The sequence below is a fragment of the Macaca fascicularis genome, chromosome 13 (genome assembly GCF_037993035.2).
Source record: "Macaca fascicularis isolate 582-1 chromosome 13, T2T-MFA8v1.1".
In the NCBI taxonomy this organism is placed as follows: domain Eukaryota; kingdom Metazoa; phylum Chordata; class Mammalia; order Primates; family Cercopithecidae; genus Macaca; species Macaca fascicularis.
The window spans coordinates 95,815,132-95,835,243 of record NC_088387.1 but is presented as its reverse complement, the minus strand read 5'-3'; the positions used below and the strand labels follow the sequence as shown (position 1 = coordinate 95,835,243).

At 43.6% G+C, this 20,112-nt stretch overlaps 1 protein-coding gene across 13 annotated transcripts in view; it reads left to right on the top strand.

Annotated features, from left to right (window-relative positions):
* DRC1 (dynein regulatory complex subunit 1) overlaps positions 1–20,112 on the top strand; it is a 55,999-nt gene that overhangs the window by 10,887 nt on the left and 25,000 nt on the right. For 7 of the 13 annotated variants that reach the window (XM_074012156.1, XM_074012150.1, XM_045369616.2 and 4 more), the window contains exons 2-6: positions 2,429–2,516; positions 9,654–9,766; positions 12,625–12,808; positions 17,644–17,781; positions 18,786–18,872. Coding sequence is in view for 11 of the 13 variants with exons in the window: in XM_074012150.1 (XP_073868251.1) it covers positions 2,429–2,516; positions 9,654–9,766; positions 12,625–12,808; positions 17,644–17,781; positions 18,786–18,872 (610 nt within the window). In the remaining 2 variants the exon portion in view is untranslated. Of the gene's footprint in view, positions 1–978; positions 1,277–2,428; positions 2,517–9,653; positions 9,767–12,624; positions 12,809–17,643; positions 17,782–18,785; positions 18,873–20,112 lie in introns of those variants that run through there. The other 6 variants (XM_074012153.1, XM_074012151.1, XM_074012157.1 and 3 more) reach the window with 3 other exon arrangements.

Below are 20,112 nucleotides of genomic sequence, written 5' to 3'. Positions count from 1 at the left end.
TATTTAAATAGAGTTGGTCATTAATTGGTGGTCAAAGTAGAAAGTCAAGGGAATTTTTTGAGTGGTGATGGGAACATGATAAGCCTGGCAATAGCTGAAGACCTGAGTAAAATGGAACAATTAGTTTACTTAGTAAGAAAACAAAGAACATGTTCGATAAGAATAGGGAAGTCAATGAAATGACAAGAAAAAACCAAGGGGTTTTGGTTAGTTTGGGAGTGGAGGACGGTAACTCAATTCTGTATCTCCAAAATAGTGTCACACTAGGTAGGATTGTCCCGGACTTTGAACAAAGGGAGTAGAAACGGAAGTCAGAGTTAGAAAAAGTCGAGAAAGAATGAGATAAAGAGATCTGCTAGGCTGAGGCAGGAGAATTGCTGGAACCCGGGAGGCGGAGGTTTCGGTGAGCCGAGATCGTGCCATTGCACTCCAGCCTGGGCAACAAGAGCGAAAATCCGTCTCAAAAAACGAAGCAAAACAAAGCGAATAAACAAACCTGCTGTGTCATGTTAAGGTTTCATTTGTCCTAAGGCAGTACTGAGAGCCCTTATGGCCACTGTGTGCCAGAGGAGAGAGCAGGGTCTTGATGATGTGGTGTGGGGGTTGGTGAGGTCACTCCCCCATGCCTCCTCTGAAAAAGTCCATAATCTGGAACCTTCTCTCGCCACCGCCCCTTTAGTCTCATTTTCTGATTCACACACACACATAAGCACACACACATGCACTATTTAGAAAATTCATGCAGTACAAAAATGTAGAAAATAGAACTTCTTGGTAATTTAATTCCTGTTCCTTAAGTAATTACTGTTATCCGTTTGTCACATATACTTCCAGAAAATGTCCAGTGCACATATAAGTCTTTTTTTTTTTTTTTTTTTTTTCTTTTGAGACAGAGTCTCACTCTGTTCCCCAGGCCGGACTGCAGTGGCGAGATCTCGGCTCGGCTCAGCTCACTGCAAGCTCCGCCTCCCGGGTGACGTCATTCTCCTGCGTCAGCCTCCCGAGTAGCTGGGACTACAGGCGCCCACCACCACGCCCGGCTAATTTTTTTGTATTTTTAGTAGAGATGGGGTTTCACCGTGTTAGCCAGGATGGTCTCACTCTCCTGACCTTGTGATCCGCCCGCCTCGGCCTCCCAAAGTGCTGGAATTACAGGCGTGAGCCACTGCGCCCGGCCAAGCCTATTTTAAAAAGAAAATTTGTGTTATAGTCTACATATTGTTCTAAAACTGGCTCCGTTTACTTAACTGCTGTGGACATCTTTCCCTGCTGCTAGGTATTACATCATTCTTTTTGTAGGCTACAAAGTATTTTTGAAATATTGTTTCCTGTTAACTAGTTAGCTATTAATATGTATGTAGAATGTTTCCATGGTCTTACGAGTATTGTCAGGGTTACAGTCATCTTTCTTGTGCATATTTATGTATGTACTTGTAAAGTCTTCCTGTAAAAAATTCCTAAAGATGGGGTTGTTGGGTCAGAGGGGAGGCACATTTAAGCTTTTGACAAATCTTGCCAAATTGCCTTTTAAACAAGTTGTTACACTTTACATTCCCACCCATGGCATGTGGAAAGCTGGGCTGCCACCTGATATTGTCAACCCTTCAAATCTTTTTTAGTCTGATAATAGGGTAATGACACCTCACAGGGTTTTGGTTTCTCTGATTGTATGTGAAGCTGACCGTATTTTCAAATGCCTGTTTGCCATTTGTATCTCTTTGGGAAATTGCCTGTTCATATCCTCTGCCAGTTTTTCTCTTTGGTATTTTGTCTTCTGTGTATTGATTTGAAGGAGCCCTTCCTATTTTATGGATAGTAAAATTTTATCAAATATCTTTTATCAGTTTATCCCTTGACTTTCAAGGATAAAATTTCTAAATTTTAGAAAGTAAAATCTTTTAATTTTTTTTTTCTGACTTTGGTCTTATTCGAAGATGGGTTTTCTATGCTAAGATTATATAGATATTCTCCTGTATTTACTTCTAGTGTTTTTAAGATTGTAGTTTTTTTTAATATTTAATTTTTTTTAAATGATAGAGATGGGATCTCTCTATGTTGCCCAAGCAGGTCTCAAACTCTTGATTTAAAGCAGTCCTCCTGCCTTGGCCTCCCAAAGTGCTGGGATTACAGTTATAAGCCACTGTGCCTGGCCAATATTTAAATTTTATTCCATATGGAATATATATTTATATACAAAGTACAATGGAACCATTATTATTATTATTATTATTGTTTACATAAATAGAGTTGGGGGTCTTGCTATGTTGGCCATGCTGATCTTGAACTCCTGGCCTTAAGCAATCCTCCTATCTTGGTCTCCCAGAGTGTTGGGATTACAGGCATGAGGCACTGTGCCAGGCCAAAACCTTTAAATATAGAATTTAAGTACTAGAAATAACTTAATTTCCTCTGCTTTTTTCCATCACAGGGAAGCACTTGGAGAATATTTAGATGGGAAGAAGGAGAGTGAGGAGGATCAAAGCAAGAGCTACAAACAGAAAGAAGAAAGCCGATTGGTATGAACTGGTTGACAGATGGGCTCTGGAAGACCAGTGAGCTGGGTGTTACATCATGGTTTTCACATTTAGACTGGAAGAAATCATGTGGTCCATGTTGCTGCCTCTAGGCAGAACTGAATAGAATCTTTCCCATTTGAGAGCTCTCTAGGAGTGAGCTTTCAGATGACAGTTTCTTATATTTACGTTGTCTCTTCTCAGCTCATGCACTTTTAATGGTATTCACTCTTCATAGGATAAAGTCCAGATGTTTTAGCCTGGGCACTCAAGGCCTTTGATAGTCTGTTCCCATCTTCACTTTCCAAACACGTCTCCCGTTTGTTACCTAATTATGCCTTCCGCTTTGGTGAGGTGGATCCACTCACTCTCCTCCAGTGGGGTTTTGTTCATTTCTGCTCTGTGCCTTTGATCATCTGGAATGCCAGGCCCCCTCTATTCACTTCTTCTTCTCTGCTCTCATCTGGCCACTTTCCCATTTTCAACAACCCTCTCAAGACCCAAATCCTCCTTGGATTCTTCCTCAGCCCAGCCTGAGCTCCGTTTCTCCACACATTGAATACTTCCTGTCTGTGCTACTCTTTTCATTTTAGATAGTTTTCTGCTGCATATGACTTTTCAGATGTGTGTGCCTGCAGTGCCCCAGTGAAACTGTATGTACTGTGAGAATGAGAGCCTCTTTTTGTAGCCATGGAGTAGTGCGTAGCTTGTATGTAGCTTGTGTAGACACAAACAAGAAAATCATTGATTACCCTCCATGGCGATGAAACAGCTCCTGGGATGCTGAGGGATAAACAGCAGCTCAAAACAGCAGACCAGAACTGGCAAAATGCTACATTTAATCAATGCTAAGTGAAAGGCAAAAATGGTGACACTGTGTGAACTCAGATATGGAGAGGAACTCACCAAGCTGGCCTGGTCAGGGAAAGTTCAATGGAGAAAATGGGATTTGAGTTGTCTTAGAAATCCAGGTGGAAATTTTAATAGCAGAGGAGAGATCATTTCTGGTGAGAAAAAATATTCAGGTTGCTGAATATGATGATAGAGCATAGAGGTATACAGAGATCAATGAATATCTCGTACTGTGTTAGAGATAAAATATTTTACTGTGGAAAAGATATTGAACTGATGTGGGTTTTTGTTCCTGATCTTTTATCTACTGCAGAGTAGGTGATTCATGTCACTGTTTTGTACTTCGTTCTCTTCTTCATTTAAAAGTCAGTGAGCTCCACCTGGCGCAGTGGCTCACGCCTATAATCCCGGGACTTTGGAAGGCCAAGGCGGGCGGATCACCTGAGGTCAGGAGTTCAAGATCAGCCTGGCCAACATGGTGAAACCTCGTCTCTACTAAAAATACAGAAGTTGGCTGGGCGTGGTGGCACCCACCTGGAGTCCCGGCTACTCAGAAGGCTGAGGCTGAGGTGGGAGGATTCCTTGAACCCGTGAGGTGGAGGTTGCAGTGATCCGAGATCAGGTCACTGCACTCTAGCCTGGGCGACACAGGGAGACTCTCTCTCTTTCAAAAAAAAAAAAAAAAAAAAAAAAAAAAAAAAAAAAGTCAGTGACCTCTGAGCATTTCTGTGTAGGACAAAAGGATATTAGATTTTTAAAAATACTGATATATAGTTCACCCTGAGCACTCCTTAATTAAGTATAAATCCAAAGAGATAATACTGTTTTTATTAGCAGGTTTTGAAGGTTCCTTTCACTTAGGACTTAAGTAGTGAAGAATCTTGGCATCAAGGAGAAATGTACACAAAAGATGCCCCCTTCCTCAAGATCTCAAGATTAAAGTATTGATTATTAGTTCTGACCTAAGGTCTGGGCAGGCTGGGCCCCACCCTTGACCCTGCAGTTTATCTTTTTTTTTTTTTTTTTTTTTGAGACGAAGTCTTGCTCTGTCACCAGGCTGAAGTGCAGTGGCACGATCTCGGCTCACTGCAACCTCTGCCTCCCGGTTCAAGCTATTCTCCTGCCTCAGCCTCCTGAGTAGCTGGGACTACAGGCATGCGCCACCACGCCCATCTAATTTTTGTATTTTTAGTAGAGACGGGGGTTTCACCATGTTGGCCAGGATGGTCTTGATCTCTTGACCAAGTGATCCGCCTGCCTCAGCCTCCCAAAGTGCTGGGATTACAGATGTGAGCCACTGCGCCCGGCCTTATCATGTTTTTAGTGGTCATTATTTTTGTGTCCTGTTTAATCTTTGTCTACTTCATATGAAGACAGTCTTCTATGGTTTCTTCTAGAAAGTTTTATCATTCTATCATTTACATTTTGGCCTGTGGCATATCTGGAATTGATTTCTGTCTATCATGTAAGGGTAGGGTCCCAGGTTCATTGTTTTCTATGTAGATTTTTAGTTGCCCCAGCACCATTTACTGAAAAGATTGTCCTTTCCCCACTGCATTGCTGTGCACCTTTGTTGCAAATCAGGTGACCATGTATGTGTGAGTTTGTTTCCACATTCTCTGTTCTCTTTTTTGGTATCTATATGTCTGTCTGTATTAGTTCATTCTCACATTGCTATAAAGAAATACTTGAGACTGGATAATTTATAAGGAGGTTTAATTGGCTCATGGTTCTGCAGGCTGTACAAGAAGCACAGTGACTTCCGCTTCTGGGTGGGCCTCAGGAAGCTTCCAATCATGGCAGAAGGCAAAGGGGAAGCAGGCATCTCACATGGCAGGAGCAGGAGTGAGAGAGAGAACGCAGGGAGGTGTCACACACTTTACAATGGCCAGATCTCACGAGAACTCACTCACTATCATGAGAAGAACACCAAGAGGATGGTGCCGAACTATGAGGAATCCACCCCCATGATCCACTCGTTTCCCACCAGGCTCCACCTCCAACTCTGGGGATTAAAATTCGACATGAGATTTGGGCAGGGACACATATCCAAACTATACCACTGGCTTTGTGCCAATTCCACACAGTTTTAATTACTGTAGCTTTTATGACAGTTCTTGATATCTGGTAGGGTGAGTTCTCTGTGTTCTTCCAGATTGTCTTAGCTATTCTTTTTTTTTTTTCTTGTGAGACAGTCTCGTTCTGTCATCCAGGCTGGAGTGCAGTGGCACAATCTTGGCTCACTGCAACTGCCACCTCCCAGGTTCAAGTCATTCTGATGCCTCAGCCTTCTGAGTAGCTGGGATTACATGCGTGTGCCACCACATCCAGCTAATGTTTGTATTCTTACCGGAAACGGGGTTTCACCATGTTGGCCAGGCTGGTCTCGAACTCTTGGTCTCAGGTAATCCTCCTGCCTCAGCTTCCCAAAGTGCTGGGATTAGAGGCATGAGCCACTGCGCCCAGACTTGTCTTGGCTATTCTTGACCCTTTGTATTTCCATATACATTTTAGAATCAGCTCGTCGCCGGGCGCGGTGGTTCATGCCTGTAATCCCAGCACTTTGGGAGGCTGAGGTGGACAGATCACCAGGTCAGGAGATCGAGACCATCCTGGCTAACATGGTGAAACCCTGTATCTACTAAAAATACAAAAAATTAGCCTGGCGTGGTGGCAGGCACTGTAGTCCCAGCTACTCGGGAGGCTGAGGCAGGAGAATCGCGTGAACCCAGGAGGTAGAGGTTGCAGTGAGCCAAGATTGCACCACTGCAGTCCAGCCTGGGTGACAGAGCGAGACTCCGTCTCAAAAAAAAAAAAAAAAATTTCTGCCAAAAAACCTGCTGGAATTTCAACTGACTGAGTAGAATTTATAATCCATGGGAGGTATTCTTTAATTTGGCTCAGCGATGTTTTGCACTTTTTGTTCGGGTTATAGTGGTTCATGGTGGTGGATAAATGTACAGTTGATTTTAATATATTGACCTGGTATCCGGTGACCTTGCCAAATTCATTTGTTAATTCTAATAGTTACCTGTGGCTTCTTTTGGATTTTTTTTACATATATAATCATATCATCTGAAAATAATAAGTTTTATTTCTTTGTCTGATTTTTATATCTTTCATTTTTTTTTCTTCCCTTATTGCATTAGTTGGATGCTCCAGCTCATTAAATAGAAGTGGTGACGATGGGAGTCCAGGTTCTGCTCTGGATTTCCTGTGGATGCACCCCCTCAAGTAGACTTGCCCCATGTCCCTTCAAACCCCCATTGTCCCCTCTAGATCACTGAGTCCCATGGGAGCCAAAATTCCCCGTCCAAATGACTTTGAGCCCACCTTCAACCTGTATGTGCCTCTTGCCAGAGTCTGTCCTGCTCAGGGCAGATGAGGCCACTGTTACACAACCCCTGGGCCTGATGGATGGTCACAGGGTGTAGATGGAGCTTGAATGTGCAGTTGGGGAATCCACATGCCTGCAGGACAGAGCTGGGGGTGGGCTGGGAGCTGCGGCCAGAGGCAGGCTCTTCCTTAGCCACCCAATTATGAGTAGAACTCCGAAATGTGTCTGAATTCAAACTAGGACTTTTAAATTGTTATAAAGGTATTGAGATAGGAGGATATATGTATTTTGAGATGGAGTCTCGCTCTGTCGCCCAGGCTGGAGTACAGTGGTACGATCTCGGCTCACTGCAACCTCCGCCTCCTGGATTCACTCCATTCTCCTGCCTCAGCCTCCCGAGTAGCTGGGACTACAGGCGTGCACCACCATGCCTGGCTAATTTTTGTGTTTTTAGTAGAGACGGGGTTTTACTATGTTGTTCAGGCTGGTCTTGAACTCCTGGCCTCAAGTGATCTTCCGTGTCGGCCTCCCAAAGTGCTGGGATTACAGGTGTGAGCCACCATGCCCGGCCAAATGTTTTATTTAACAATTTTTACATGATACTATAATTTAAAAATATTTAGACATATGGTATGTGGACCTCCATTTAAACTCTTTCCCTGGATCTCATAAAGGTGAGGGGCATGTCTGTTGGTCTGTTAGTGACTGTGACATTTGGATTTTTAATTTTACTTTGAGTCTTAAATACTTGATTCAGAAATTTCTGGAACTCCAGTGATTGGTTAGCACATGGTACTTATGCAGAAGTGTCTGATGTTCACATTGAGTAGAAACTAGAAAATTACCCCAAACTGCAGGAAAGTCATTACTTCCTTATGCATGTAAAACCATTTGGTATAAGTGATAAAACTGCAGGCAATAACAAAAAATCTAGAGTGCCCTGGATATCTGGGTTAAAGCTCTGTTCTGTATTCAATGAAACTACATTTCAAATTTTTCATATAGTGAGATCAAGTGAAGTCTCTGGTAATTTCTGTGACTCCTTGGTATAGAAATTTTATAGGCTCCTAGTTTAAAAATTATTTGAGAGTTGGAAAGTTTATAAGTTCCAAAAATACTTGGAAAAACTTAGGCATAACCTAAGGATACTAGAACTTTTTGTTGAGAGGATTTATCATCTTGAATAACATCACGACAAGGCTAGGAGTGAAGATACTGGAGATGGAATTTACGAAGAGGGATTTAGAAGGATGGCACCAATTACAAAATCCCTGAGCCCATTAAGGAGAGAGCAGTGCAGCCAGCTACAATCTTTTCCTGCATTAGAATCCGTGTAATGATAGACTCCACATATCATTAGCTGCAGCAAGGCAGAAGCTCTTTTCTCTGTCTCAACAGTTCCGAGTATAAGCAGTCCAGGGCTGACATGGATGGGGTCTGCTTGATGATGGGACCTCAGCTCCCTCTGCCATTGCTTGAGTTGCCTTCATCTGCTCCTCACCTTTTACTTGAGCCCCACATGCCAGCCTGGGAGAAGGGACAGAAGTGGGGCAGCAGAGGGTACACCTTTTCCCTTAAAGGCACAGTTCAGAAGTGGCACACATCACTTCTCATATGTCATTGATCAGATAGTATTCTAGGTGCAAGGGAGGCCGGGAAAGTTACCTATTTTGGGAAGCCATGTGCCTAGCAAAAATTTGAGTGTTCTGTTACTAAAAGGAGAGGGAGAAATGGACATGGGAGGACAACCATTGTTATCTGCCTCACTGTCATTATCTGCCTCACCTCCCCAACTGAGGTGCTTCAAAAGGCTCCTGGCAGTGTCAGTCACTTGGAGATCTGCTGGGGAAAGGGCTGAGATGAATGTATAATACCTGCTGGTGTAAAAGTTGGCTGGTGCCTACTCTACAGTGAATACATAAAGTACATTGAGAACTGCAGAGTGCTTTTTTTTTTTTTTGAGACGGAGTCTCGCGCTGTGTCACCCAGGCTAGAGTGCAGTGGCGCGATCTCGGCTCACTGCAAGCTCCGCCTCCCAGGTTCACGCCATTCTCCTGCCTCAGCCTCCGAGTAGCTGGGACTACAGGCGCCCGCCACCACGCCCGGCTAGTTTTTTTTTGTGTGTTTTTAGTAGAGACGGGGTTTCACCATGTTAGCCAGGATGGTCTCGATCTCCTGACCTCGTGATCCACCCGCCTCGGCCTCCCAAAGTGCTGGGATTACAGGCTTGAGCCACCGCGCCCGGCCTGCAGAGTGCTTTTTAAAAATTTTTTATTTTGCCCAGGAATGGACAAAAACTTACCACAGTAGGATACTAATGATACCCTTCTAGCCAAACACAGTGACTTTCCCCCAGGCCTCATCCTATTATGACTGGATACCGGACTTTTCTTTCTCTTTCTCTTTTTCTTTTTCCTTTTCTCTCTCTTTTTTTTTTTTTTTTTCTGAGATAGGGTCTCACTTTGTCACTCAGGCTGGAGTGTAGCGGCATGACCTCGGCTCACTGTAACCTCTGCCTCCCAGGTTCAAATGATTCTCCTGCCTCAGCCTCCTGAGTAGCTGGGATTACAGGCACCCGCCACCACGCCCGGCTAATTTTTGAATTTTTAGTAGAGATGGGGTTTCACCATGTTGGCCAAGCTGGTCTCGAACTCCTGACCTCAAATGATCCACCCACCTTGGCCTCCCAAAGTGCTGGGATTACAGACATGAGCCACTGTGCCTGGTCAAGAACTGCAGAGTGCTTTTAAATTGTGAGCTGTAAAACCACATCACAAATGTCCTGATAGAAAAGGGTTGCTATACAGGGGCTACTCTTAAAAGTCTTAAGGTAGTTGCTGCTTCCTGCTTGAATGGATGGAAGAGCTACGGACAGTTGTGCAAAAATGTTTCTGACTTTACACATTATTTACAAAGTGTTCTAGCTTTGTCAGTTCTTTCTCTCTTTTCAGAAATTGGCTAAACTTCTGCTCTGTGGCACTGAGTTGGTGACAAATATCCAGGTGGCTATAGATATCAGAGAGATTCACAGGAGAGTCGAAGAAGAGGAGATAAAGCGTCAGAGGTAAGGACCACACCACTCTGTACCTGGTGGACGTGAAGGTAATCTCCTCCATGGGCCCGCAGTTCTCCCGAGTCGTTGGAGGGTGACCTTGTCCACCTTAGGCAATTCCCTTCCTGCCCTTATAAGTTCTCCCTCCCTCCCTCCTCTTCTCTCTCTCTCTCTTTTTTTTTTTTTTTTTTCATTTTTGAGACGGAGGTGCTCTTGTTACCCAGGCTGGAGTGCAGTGGGCGTGATCTCAGCTCACCGCAACCTCCACCTTCTGGGTTCAAGCGATTCTCCTGCCTCAGCCTCCTGAGTAGCTGGGATTACAGACATGCACCACCATGCCAGGCTAATTTTGTATTTTTAGTAGAGACAGGTTTCACCATGTTGGCCAGGCTGGTCTCGAACTACTGACCTCAGGTGATCCACCTGCCTTGGCCTCCCACAGTGTTGGAATTACAGGCATGAGCGACCACACCCAGCTATCTCTTCTCTCTTTTCTTTCCTCCCTTCCTCAAGCACTACACTGCTGATACGTGCCAAGCTGTGTGTATACAAAAGGAGTGAAACATGGCCTCTGTTTGTGGTATTCACAGTCTAGTCAAGAGACACATGGAAACACCCACAATTTGTGGTAAAATAGATAATGTGTAAAGGGTTGTAGTAACACACACAAGGAGGCCTTTAATTCTATCTGCAGAGATTAGAGAAAACTTCCCAGGCAAGGTGACACTGAGTTGGAGTGTGAGGGATGAATAGGAGTTTGAGGAGTTGAAGAGTAGGCATTTTAGGCAGAGGGAACCTTTGAGTAGAGGTGTGAGATCCCATGATATGCTTGGAAATGGCATGATAGTGAAGGATGTGTGCGGGTGGTAGAAGAAAAGAGGCTAAGAAGGTCAACTGGGCAGTCCTGAGTTTCAACTGGTGAGAACGACCAGACCCAGGAGCACCTCAGTGTTATGTGTAAAGGTGGCAGCATTATTAAAGAATATGAAGGGCTCCATGTCTAGAAGGATGGAGGGTCACAGGGATAATAGGAACCTGTGTCAGGTCCTCAGCTCCAGTCCTCAGGAGGCAGACTGACCTGCATGACCATATGCCAGGTCTCAGGCTGTCCAGCAGGGAGGCATAGCGGCTTAGAAGAATTAAACTTTGGTTTGCACACAGAAGTAGACTGATTGCAGGTCCTCATTTAAACTTTGGATTGTTCTTCAATTAATTTATTAAACAATTAGAAGAGCAACCACTTGGCCAGGCATGGGGTGGCCCACGCATGTAATCGCAGCACTTTGGGAGGCCGAGGCGGGCAGATCGCTTGAGGTCAGGAGTTCGAGACCAGCTTGGCCAACATGGTGAACCTCCATCTCTACTAAAAATACAAAAAATCAGCTGCGTTTGGTGGCGCGTGCACACCTGTAGTCCCAGTACTCAGGAGGCTGAGGCAGGAGCCTCACTTGAACCCAGGAGGCGGATGTTGTAGTGAGCCAAGAGTGTGCCACTGGACTCCAGCCTAGGCAATGGGAGTGAAACCCTGTCTTTAAAAAGAAAGAAAGCAACCACTTGACCATTTTGGCTCATCATATACATACAGGGGGCGATTTTAACAATATTTTTAGTTGTTCAGCATAAGTAGTTCCCTCGTTAGCAACGTTAGCAGCTCTACCAGTAAAGGTGGTTGACTTTTATTCTCGAAACTTCCCACTGCCTGTATGGGCTGTACCAGGAATAGAGTTGGCAGATTCCCAGCAGGGTTGGCTTGTGAAAGGCGGGGAAGGTCATGTAAGGAGTTAGGCCGCATCCTCTAGCCACAGAGGAACACTGAAGGTCTCAGGTGGCAGGTTACAAGGTCAGTGTGCTGTGGAAAGGTGACCTGACAGCTCTTTCTCATTTCTTGAAATAAAAAAGTCAATTAAATTTAAAAAGTGTCCTAGCTTGGAAGGTGGGGTGGGTGTGGGATGGGACAGGGAGAGAGGATTGCAGGATGTTTAAGCTGTGACTTCGGTTCCTCAGGTAGTTTGTTTGGAGATGCTGTCATAGGATTAGTCTGTTACAAGGAGCAGAGAGTCTCTGGGAGATATCCTAGCCACTGTTTCCAGAGGGGCCCCAGCTCAGCTGTCCTGCCTTCCTGCCACCTCGCCCCAGCCTTGGTGTGCTCTGTCACAGAGATTTTTTGGAATTTATGGAAAGGCTCTCCCTATTTTCCATTCCTCGTGGTGGAGTTTCCGTGTTTGTACATTCCACTAGTCATTTATTGGTAACTTGGGAGAGGAGTAGCCAGACAATTGAGGTCATGTTGCTAATAAAAAATTGATAATTTAAGTACCATGTGTTAAGTGACTCCCACGCTGAGCACCTGTGCTGTGTGCATCATTGTATTTCATCCTGACAACAGCCAGTCACGTGAAGGTAGATACTTTTCATCCACTCCATTTTACAGAAGAGAAAAAGTGAGGCTTGAAGAGGTTATGCAGCTTGTCTACAAGGTTGACGGTCAGTTAGGACCCAAGTCAGGACTTGAACATAAGCTCGTGACTCCAGAGACCCAGTTGTGTTTAACTGTTGTGTGTTATCATCTTACTCAGAAGCCGGTGACCAATTGATCTTGGTGTGTGTGTGTGCGTGTGTATGTGTGTATGTGTAGCCTTAATGTTGATCTGTTTTTGCTATGTGTCATTTTCTTTACTTAGCTTAAGTTACTTGTAGTCAAGCATTAAACAAAAAGATTTCTCAGCATTGAGTTTGATTTTGGGTGGGTGTGTTTGGGCAGTGCCCAGTACCTGAGTTTTATATTCTAGAGATTCTAGAGAACACACCTGCTCTATTGGAAGGCAGCATCTGGAGCTGGGCTGGCATGGCTGGCATGTTTGTATTTGCAGGATTGAGAAGCTGGAGAATGAAGTTAAGACCAGCCAGGACAAATTTGACGAAATCACCTCAAAGTGGGAAGAGGGCAAGCAGAAGAGAATTCCCCAAGAGCTGTGGGAAATGCTCAATACCCAACAGCTGCACTGTGCTGGCCTCTTAGAAGATAAGAACAAGCTCATCAGCGAGTTACAGCAGGCAAGAGGCGCGGGCCCTCCAGCCCAGCCACTGGGGATCTGCCTGGGATTTAGCTGGGTTATTAGTTTGCTTTTCCTGAATGGAAAAATATAGAAACCTTTTACTTCATTATTTAGAATCCTGTACAACTCATGTTATAAACTTTTTCTTTTCTTTTTTTTTTTTTTTTTTTTTTTTACGATGGTAAGAAACACATAACATTAAATTTGCCATCATAACCATTTTAAAGTGTATAGTTCATGGGCTGGGTGCAGTGGTTCATGCCTATAATCCCAGCACTTTGTGAGGCCGAGGCAGGCAGATCACTTGAGATCAGGAGTTTGAGACCAGCCTGGCCAACATGGTGAAACCCCATCTCTACTAAAAGTATAAAAATTAGCCGGGCATGGTGGCACACACCTGTAATCTCAGCTACTCGGGAGGCTGAGGCAGAAGGGTCACCTGAACATGGGAGACAAAGGTTGCAGTGAGCCGAGATCACGCCACTGCACTCCAGCCTGGTCGACAAAGCGAGTGAGACTCCGTCTCAAAACAAAAAACAAAAAACTATAGTTCAGTCATGTTAAGTATACAGTATTCAGATGCAGCAGATCTCTAAGAACTTTTCATCTTGCAACATGCCCCTTAGATACCAATTCCCTCTTCCCCTTCCCCCTAGCCCTTGGTAATCACCTTTCTACTTTCCGTTTCTGTGATTTTTGACCACTCTATTAGATACTTCCTGTGAGTGAAATCATACAGCATTTGTCCTTTTGTGACTAGCATATTTGGCTTAGTGTGATGGACTTCATTGTAGCACGTGACAGGACTGCCAACTTTTTTAAGGCTGCATAGTATTTCATTGCATATGTATACCACATCTTGTTTTATACATTCTCCTGTGAATGGACATTTGGGTTGGATTTCACCTTTTGGCTATCGTGAGTAATACTGCTGTGAACATGGGTATACACGTATCTCTTTGAGATCCTTCTTTGAATTATTTGGATGTACACTTAAAAGTAGGATAGTACTTTTGGTAATATGGTAATTATGGTAATATGGTAACATGGTCATATGGTAATTCTATTTTTAATTTTCTTAGGAACCTCCATACTGTTTTTTATAATGACTGCACCATTTTACATTCCCACTAACAGTACACAAGGGTTCTAACTTCTCTGTATTCTCACCAACACTTACATCCTGTTTTTTGTGATAGTTTCCGTGTTGATAGTGTGAGGTGATATCTCCTTGTGGTTTGGATTTAATTTCCCTAATGATTAGAGATGTTGCGCATCTTTTTCCTGTGTTTCTTGGCCATTCGTATATCATCTTTGGAGAAATGTCTATTTAAATCCTTTGCTTATTTTTAATTTGGGTTGTTTTTGAGTTAGAGAAGTTCCTTATGTATTTCGGACATTAACCCCTTATCAGATATATGATTTTCAATTATGATTTCCTATTCCATATATTGCCTTCTTATTCTTGATTTTTTTTTTTTTTTGATGTGCAAACATTTCTGAGTTTGGTGCAGCCCCATTTGTCTATTTTTGATTTTGTTGCCTGGGCTTTTGGTGTTATATCCAAGAAATTATTGCCAAATCCAATGTGTAGAAGGTTGTCTCCTACATTTTCTTCCAGGAGTTTAATAGTTTTAGGTCTTTAATCAATGTTGAGTTATTTTTGTATATGGTATAAGGTAAGGGCCCAACTTCATTCTTTTGCCTGTGAATATCCAGTTTTCTCAATATCATTTGTTGAAGAGACTATCCTCTCACCACTGTATAGTCTTGTCAAAAGTCATTTGACCATAGATGCGGGGGTTTGTATATCATTCATTTACCATTTTGACCCTTGTCAAAAGCCATTTGGTCATATATGTAGGGGTTTATTTCTGGACTCTCTAGTTCCCTTGGTCTATATATCTATTTTTTATGTCAGTACCACACTCTTTTAATTACTGTTGCTCTTTGTAGTTTTTTTTGAGACAGAGTGCTGTCGCTCATGCTGGAGTGCAGTGGTGTGATCTCGGCTCACTGCAACCTCTGTCTCTAGGGTTCAAGCAATTCTTCTGCCTCAGCCTCCCGAGTAGCTGAGACTACAGGCGTGTGCCACCATGCCTGGCTAATTTTTGCATTTTTAGTAGAGACGGAGTTTCACAATGTTGGTCAGGCTAGTCTCGAACTCCTGACCTAGGTGACCCACCTACCTCAGCTTCCCAAAGTGCTGGGATTACAGATATGAGCCACTGCACCCAGTCTGTAGTATATTTTGAAATCAGGGAATGTGGGGCCTCCGACTTTGTTCTTTTTCAAGATTATTTTGGCTATTTGGAGTCCCTTGAGATTCTGAATTTTACGAATTTTAGGATGGTTTTCCTATTTCCACAAAAAATAATGTTGGGATTTTGATAAGGATTGCATTGAATCTGTAGATTATTTTGTGTAGTGTGGACATTTTAACAGTATTGAGTCATCCAATTCATAAGCACAGGATATCTTCCATTTGTTTATGTCTTCTTTGATTTCTTTTAGTAATGTTTTACAGTTTTCAGTGTACAAGGCCTACTTGGTTAAGTTTATTCATAAGTATTTCATTCTTTTTGGTGCTATGGTAAATAGATTATTTTCTTAATTTCCATTTTGGATTGGTCATTATTTGCATATAAGAATGCAACTGATTAAAAATTTTTTAAACTTTTAATTTAATTTTTTTGAGACAGAGTCTCGCTCTGTTGCCCAGGCTGGAGTGCAGTAGACTGATCTTGGCTCACTACAACCTCCACCTCCTGGGCTCACATGATCCTCCTGCCTCAGCCTCCCAAGTAGCTGGGATTTGTGCTTTTAGTAGAGATGGGGTTTCACCATGTTGCCAAGGTTGGTCTCAAACTCCTGACCTCAAATTACCCACCCACCTCCACCTTCCAAAGTGTTGGGATTACAGGTGTGAGCCACCACATCTGACCTTTTTTTTAAATTTAAAATTAAAAAACTTTATGGGTAGGTGTATATATTTATGGGGTACATAAGATATTTTGATACAGCCATACAATGTGTGATAATCACATTGGGGTAAATGGGGTATCCAGCACTTCAAGCATGTATCATTTCTTTGTGTTACAAACATTCCAGTTATACTCTTTTAGTTATTTTAAAAGGAACAATAAATCTAGCTGTTCTTAGTCACCCTGTTGTGCTGTCAAATAGTAGATCTTATTCATTCTAACTATATTTTTGTGCCTATTAACCATCCCCATTCCTCCCCGACCCCCCACACTACACTTCTCAGTCTCTGGTAACTGTCATTCTACTTTCTATCTCCACGAGTTCAATTGTTTTAATTTTTAGCTCCCACAAACAAGTGAGAACATGCAAAGTTTGAATTTTTGTGCATGGCTTATTTCATTTAACACAATGCCTTTCAATTCCATCCACGTTTTTGTAAATGACAGGATCTCATTCTCTTTTATGGCTGAATAGTACTCCATTGTGTCTGTGTACCACATTTGCTTTATCTGTTCATCTGCTGATGGACACTTAGGTTGATTCCAATTCTTGGCTATTGTGAATAGTGTGAATTTTGATTTTATGTCCTGCAACTTTGCTGAATTTGTTTAAGTTCTAACAGGTTTTCGTGTGTGTGAAATCTTTAGTTTTTCTGCATATAAGATCATGTCATCTGTGAACAGAGATAATTTTAACTTCCAACTTTGATGTCTTTTCAAGTGATAAACTTTTAATTAGAAGTAAAAGCTTTGTCATAATTGTAGAATTATTAGCTATCTAATAGAAATATAGTCATGTGTCACTTAATGATGGGGATATATTCTGAGAAATGCATTGTTAGGTGATTTCATTGTTGTGAGAACATCATAACGTGCTTACACAAACCTAGATGGTATAACCTACTACACACCTAGGGTATATGATATAACTTATTGCTCCCAGGCTACAAACCTGTCTAGAATGTTACCGTACTGAATACTGTAAACAACTGTAATGCAGTGCTAAGTATTTGTGCATCTAAACAGAAAAGGCACAGTAGAAATACCATATTATAATCCTATGGGACCACTGTCATATATGTGGTCCATCATTGACTGAAATGTTGTTACGTGGCGCATGACTGTAGTATTTTTACAGCAAATGCTGTTCCAGAGTTTAGTCCTTAGTTGAAGAATGCAACTTAGTCTGCAGTAGATACTTTCCTGTGTTGGAACCTGGACATTAATTGCTCAGCTGGGACAATCTAGGTTTTCTGGGAGCTTGCAGGGAGATTTGCAGCAGGTGATAACATTGAGGGGTTTGGTCCTGGGTGCTTGTTAAGAGCTTTGCGTTGGGCACAGCCCATTCCACTCCATCTACTGTGCTTTATCTCAGGCCTTCTAAGACGCTTCTGAAGCCACTTTCTCTTTGTACAGTTTATTATTATTATTATTATTATCATTATTATTATTATTATTGAGACAGGGTCTTACTCCATCTCCCAGGCTGGAGTGCAGTGGTGCAATCATGGCTCACTGTAGCCTCCACCTTCTGGGCTCAAGAGATCCTCCCACCTCAGCCTCCCGAGTAGCTGGGACCACAGGCGTGCATCACCACATCTGGCTAATTTTGTATTTTTTTATAGAGACAGAGTTTTGCTATACTACCCAGGCTGGTCTCCTGAGCCGAAACACCTGCCTCAGCCTCCCAAAGTGCTGAGATTATGGGTGTGAGCCACTGTGCCCAGCCCTCTTTGTACAGTTTCATGTCCTAGCGTTGACAGATTCTGGTGAGAGGGGTCTAGAGATAGTGCTTGGCACCTCCTGCTCCTGACAGTTTGTGGCCAGCCTTTTCCATGCTTTTTTCTAGGAGTTAAAAACAAAGGATGACCAGTATGTGAAGGATTTGAAGAAACAGTCAGATGACATCTGCCTGCTTCTGGAGCGGATGGAAGAACAGGTGAAGAACGTGATGAAAACCTTTCGTGAGGAGCTCTATAACATCGAGGTAACGGTGTGAAAGGACCTGGTTTCTGCTCTTGGGGGGCCCCTGGGAGGAGGTCTAGGTCTGTCCTCATGATCTAAGGAGGGCCCTAGATGACTTCTCTGTCTTCCTCTGATTTCTGTTTCTGCTCTCAGGTTTTATTAATTTATTTACTCATTCATTCATTTGACAAATACATATCAAGTGTCTACTATATGCTGGGCACTGTTCCAGGGGGCTAGGGATGCAGCTGTGAACAAAACAAAGTCCCTGGTAGAGCCTGTATTCTAGTAGGAGGCAGCTAGACAATAAACAAGTTACTAAATATATTATTTCACAGGTGGTCATAAGTGTTTTGAAAGAAAATAAGATGAGCAAGGGGTTGGGAAATAAAAAAGGGGGATTAGCACTCCATAAGCATAAACCCTATATGAGGCATTTCTTTGTTTCTTTATGGCAATTGGGGCAGACAGTGGCAAAGGGGAGTGCTGCATAGGATTCAGGAATCAGTATTTTGAATTTGAATGAAATGTTCAAGATTGAGATTGAGATTTAGCCCTTTCCAAGATGGAAGAGAGCCAAGAGGTTGGAGGCCTCTCTCTCTCTGGGTTGTTGGAGACTTATTTCTGCATTCCCAAACCTACCCCTTGTGAGCTTCATGCTGCCTTTGCTTCATGGGAACCCCAACCATGGCAACGCGTCAACAGTAGTCAGTTGAATTACACACCAGGGCCTGCCGTGTGACTGACAACAGGGGCACTGGCCTTCCTCCAGTTCCCTCCCAAGCCACGGGACTGTTGAAACATCTCCTGTCTGCATTCGGATATTGTCTTCATAACAGCTAATTTCCATGCAGCTCCTTCCATAGCCATTTGGTCTCATGAAACTTGGCAAGTCTGCATTTGAAATTTACTTTTACTATGTGGTTGTTGGTACAGCATTCATACAGTTACCTAAAAGTTCTTTGACACTGGTAGGACCTGCCCAATCAAAACAGATGCAAGAGTCTTTTTCCTTCTTGGTTATAGAAAGCATTTGAGGTGGAACGCCAAGAGCTACTGGCCAGTAATAAGAAGAAATGGGAGCGGGCCCTTCAGGCTCATAATGCCAAAGAGGTAAAGGGTGGAGGCTGTCAAGGGTGATCTGTGGGATCTGGGTGGTTTCTATTGTGACTGAATTCGCTAGCCTTTCTGTATTTTTTTTTTTTTTTTTTGAGATAGAGTCTTGCTCTGTCACCCAGGCTGGAGTGCAGTGACCTGATCTCAGCTCACTGCAAGCTCCGCCTCCTGGGTTTATGCCATTCTCCTGCCCCAGCCTCCCGAGTAGCTGGGACTACAGGTGCCCACCACCTTGCCCAGCTAGTTTTTTGTATTTTTTAGTAGAGACGGGGTTTCACCGTGTTAGACAGGATGGTCTCGATCTCCTGACCTCGTGATCCACTCGTCTCGGCCTCCCAAAGTGCTGCGATTACAGGCTTGAGCCACTGTGCCTGGCCTTTTTTTTTTTTTTTTCTTTGAGATGGAGTGTCGCTTCTGTCGCCAGGCTGGAATGCTGTGGCGCGATCTTGGCTCACCGCAACCTCTGATTCCCTGGTTCAAGTGATTCTCCTGCCTTAGCCTCCCAAGTAGCTGGGATTACAGGCGTATGCCACCATGCTAATTTTTGTATTTTTAGTAGAGATGAGTTTTACCATGTTGACCAGGATGGTCTCAATCTCCTGACCTCGTGATCCACTCGCCTTGGCCTCCCAAAGTGTTGGGATTATAGGCGTGAGCCTCCACGCCTGGCCACCTTTTTGTGTCTTGAGTAGAATTGCTGTGGCTAAATACTACTGCGTTCATTACTGCACCTCCTAGCTAATCAGTGTGGCCTTGCAGATGGGGATTGTCTCTTTGGTGGTGGTGAGTACCACCTGGGCAGCTTGCTGTGTTTTCCATGGTCCCGTCACTTTCCCCTTTGTTTACTGGGTATCTCACCCAACTGTGAGTATTCGTGGCCCAAGGTGGTTTTTTTTTTTTTTTTTTTTTTTTTGAGACGGAGTCTCGCTCTGTAGCCCAGGCTGGAGTGCAGTGGCCGGATCTCAGCTCACTGCAAGCTCCGCCTCCCGGGTTCACGCCATTCTCCGGCCTCAGCCTCCCGAGTAGCTGGGACTACAGGCGCTGCCACCTCGCCCGGCTATTTTTTGTATTTCTTAGTAGAGACGGGGTTTCACCGTGTTAGCCAGGATGGTCTCGATCTCCTGACCTCGTGATCCGCCCATCTCGGCCTCCCAAAGTGCTGGGATTACAGGCTTGAGCCACCGCGCCCGGCCCCAAGGTGTTTTAAGACACATTTTTAAGGGGTGTTTATTATCAC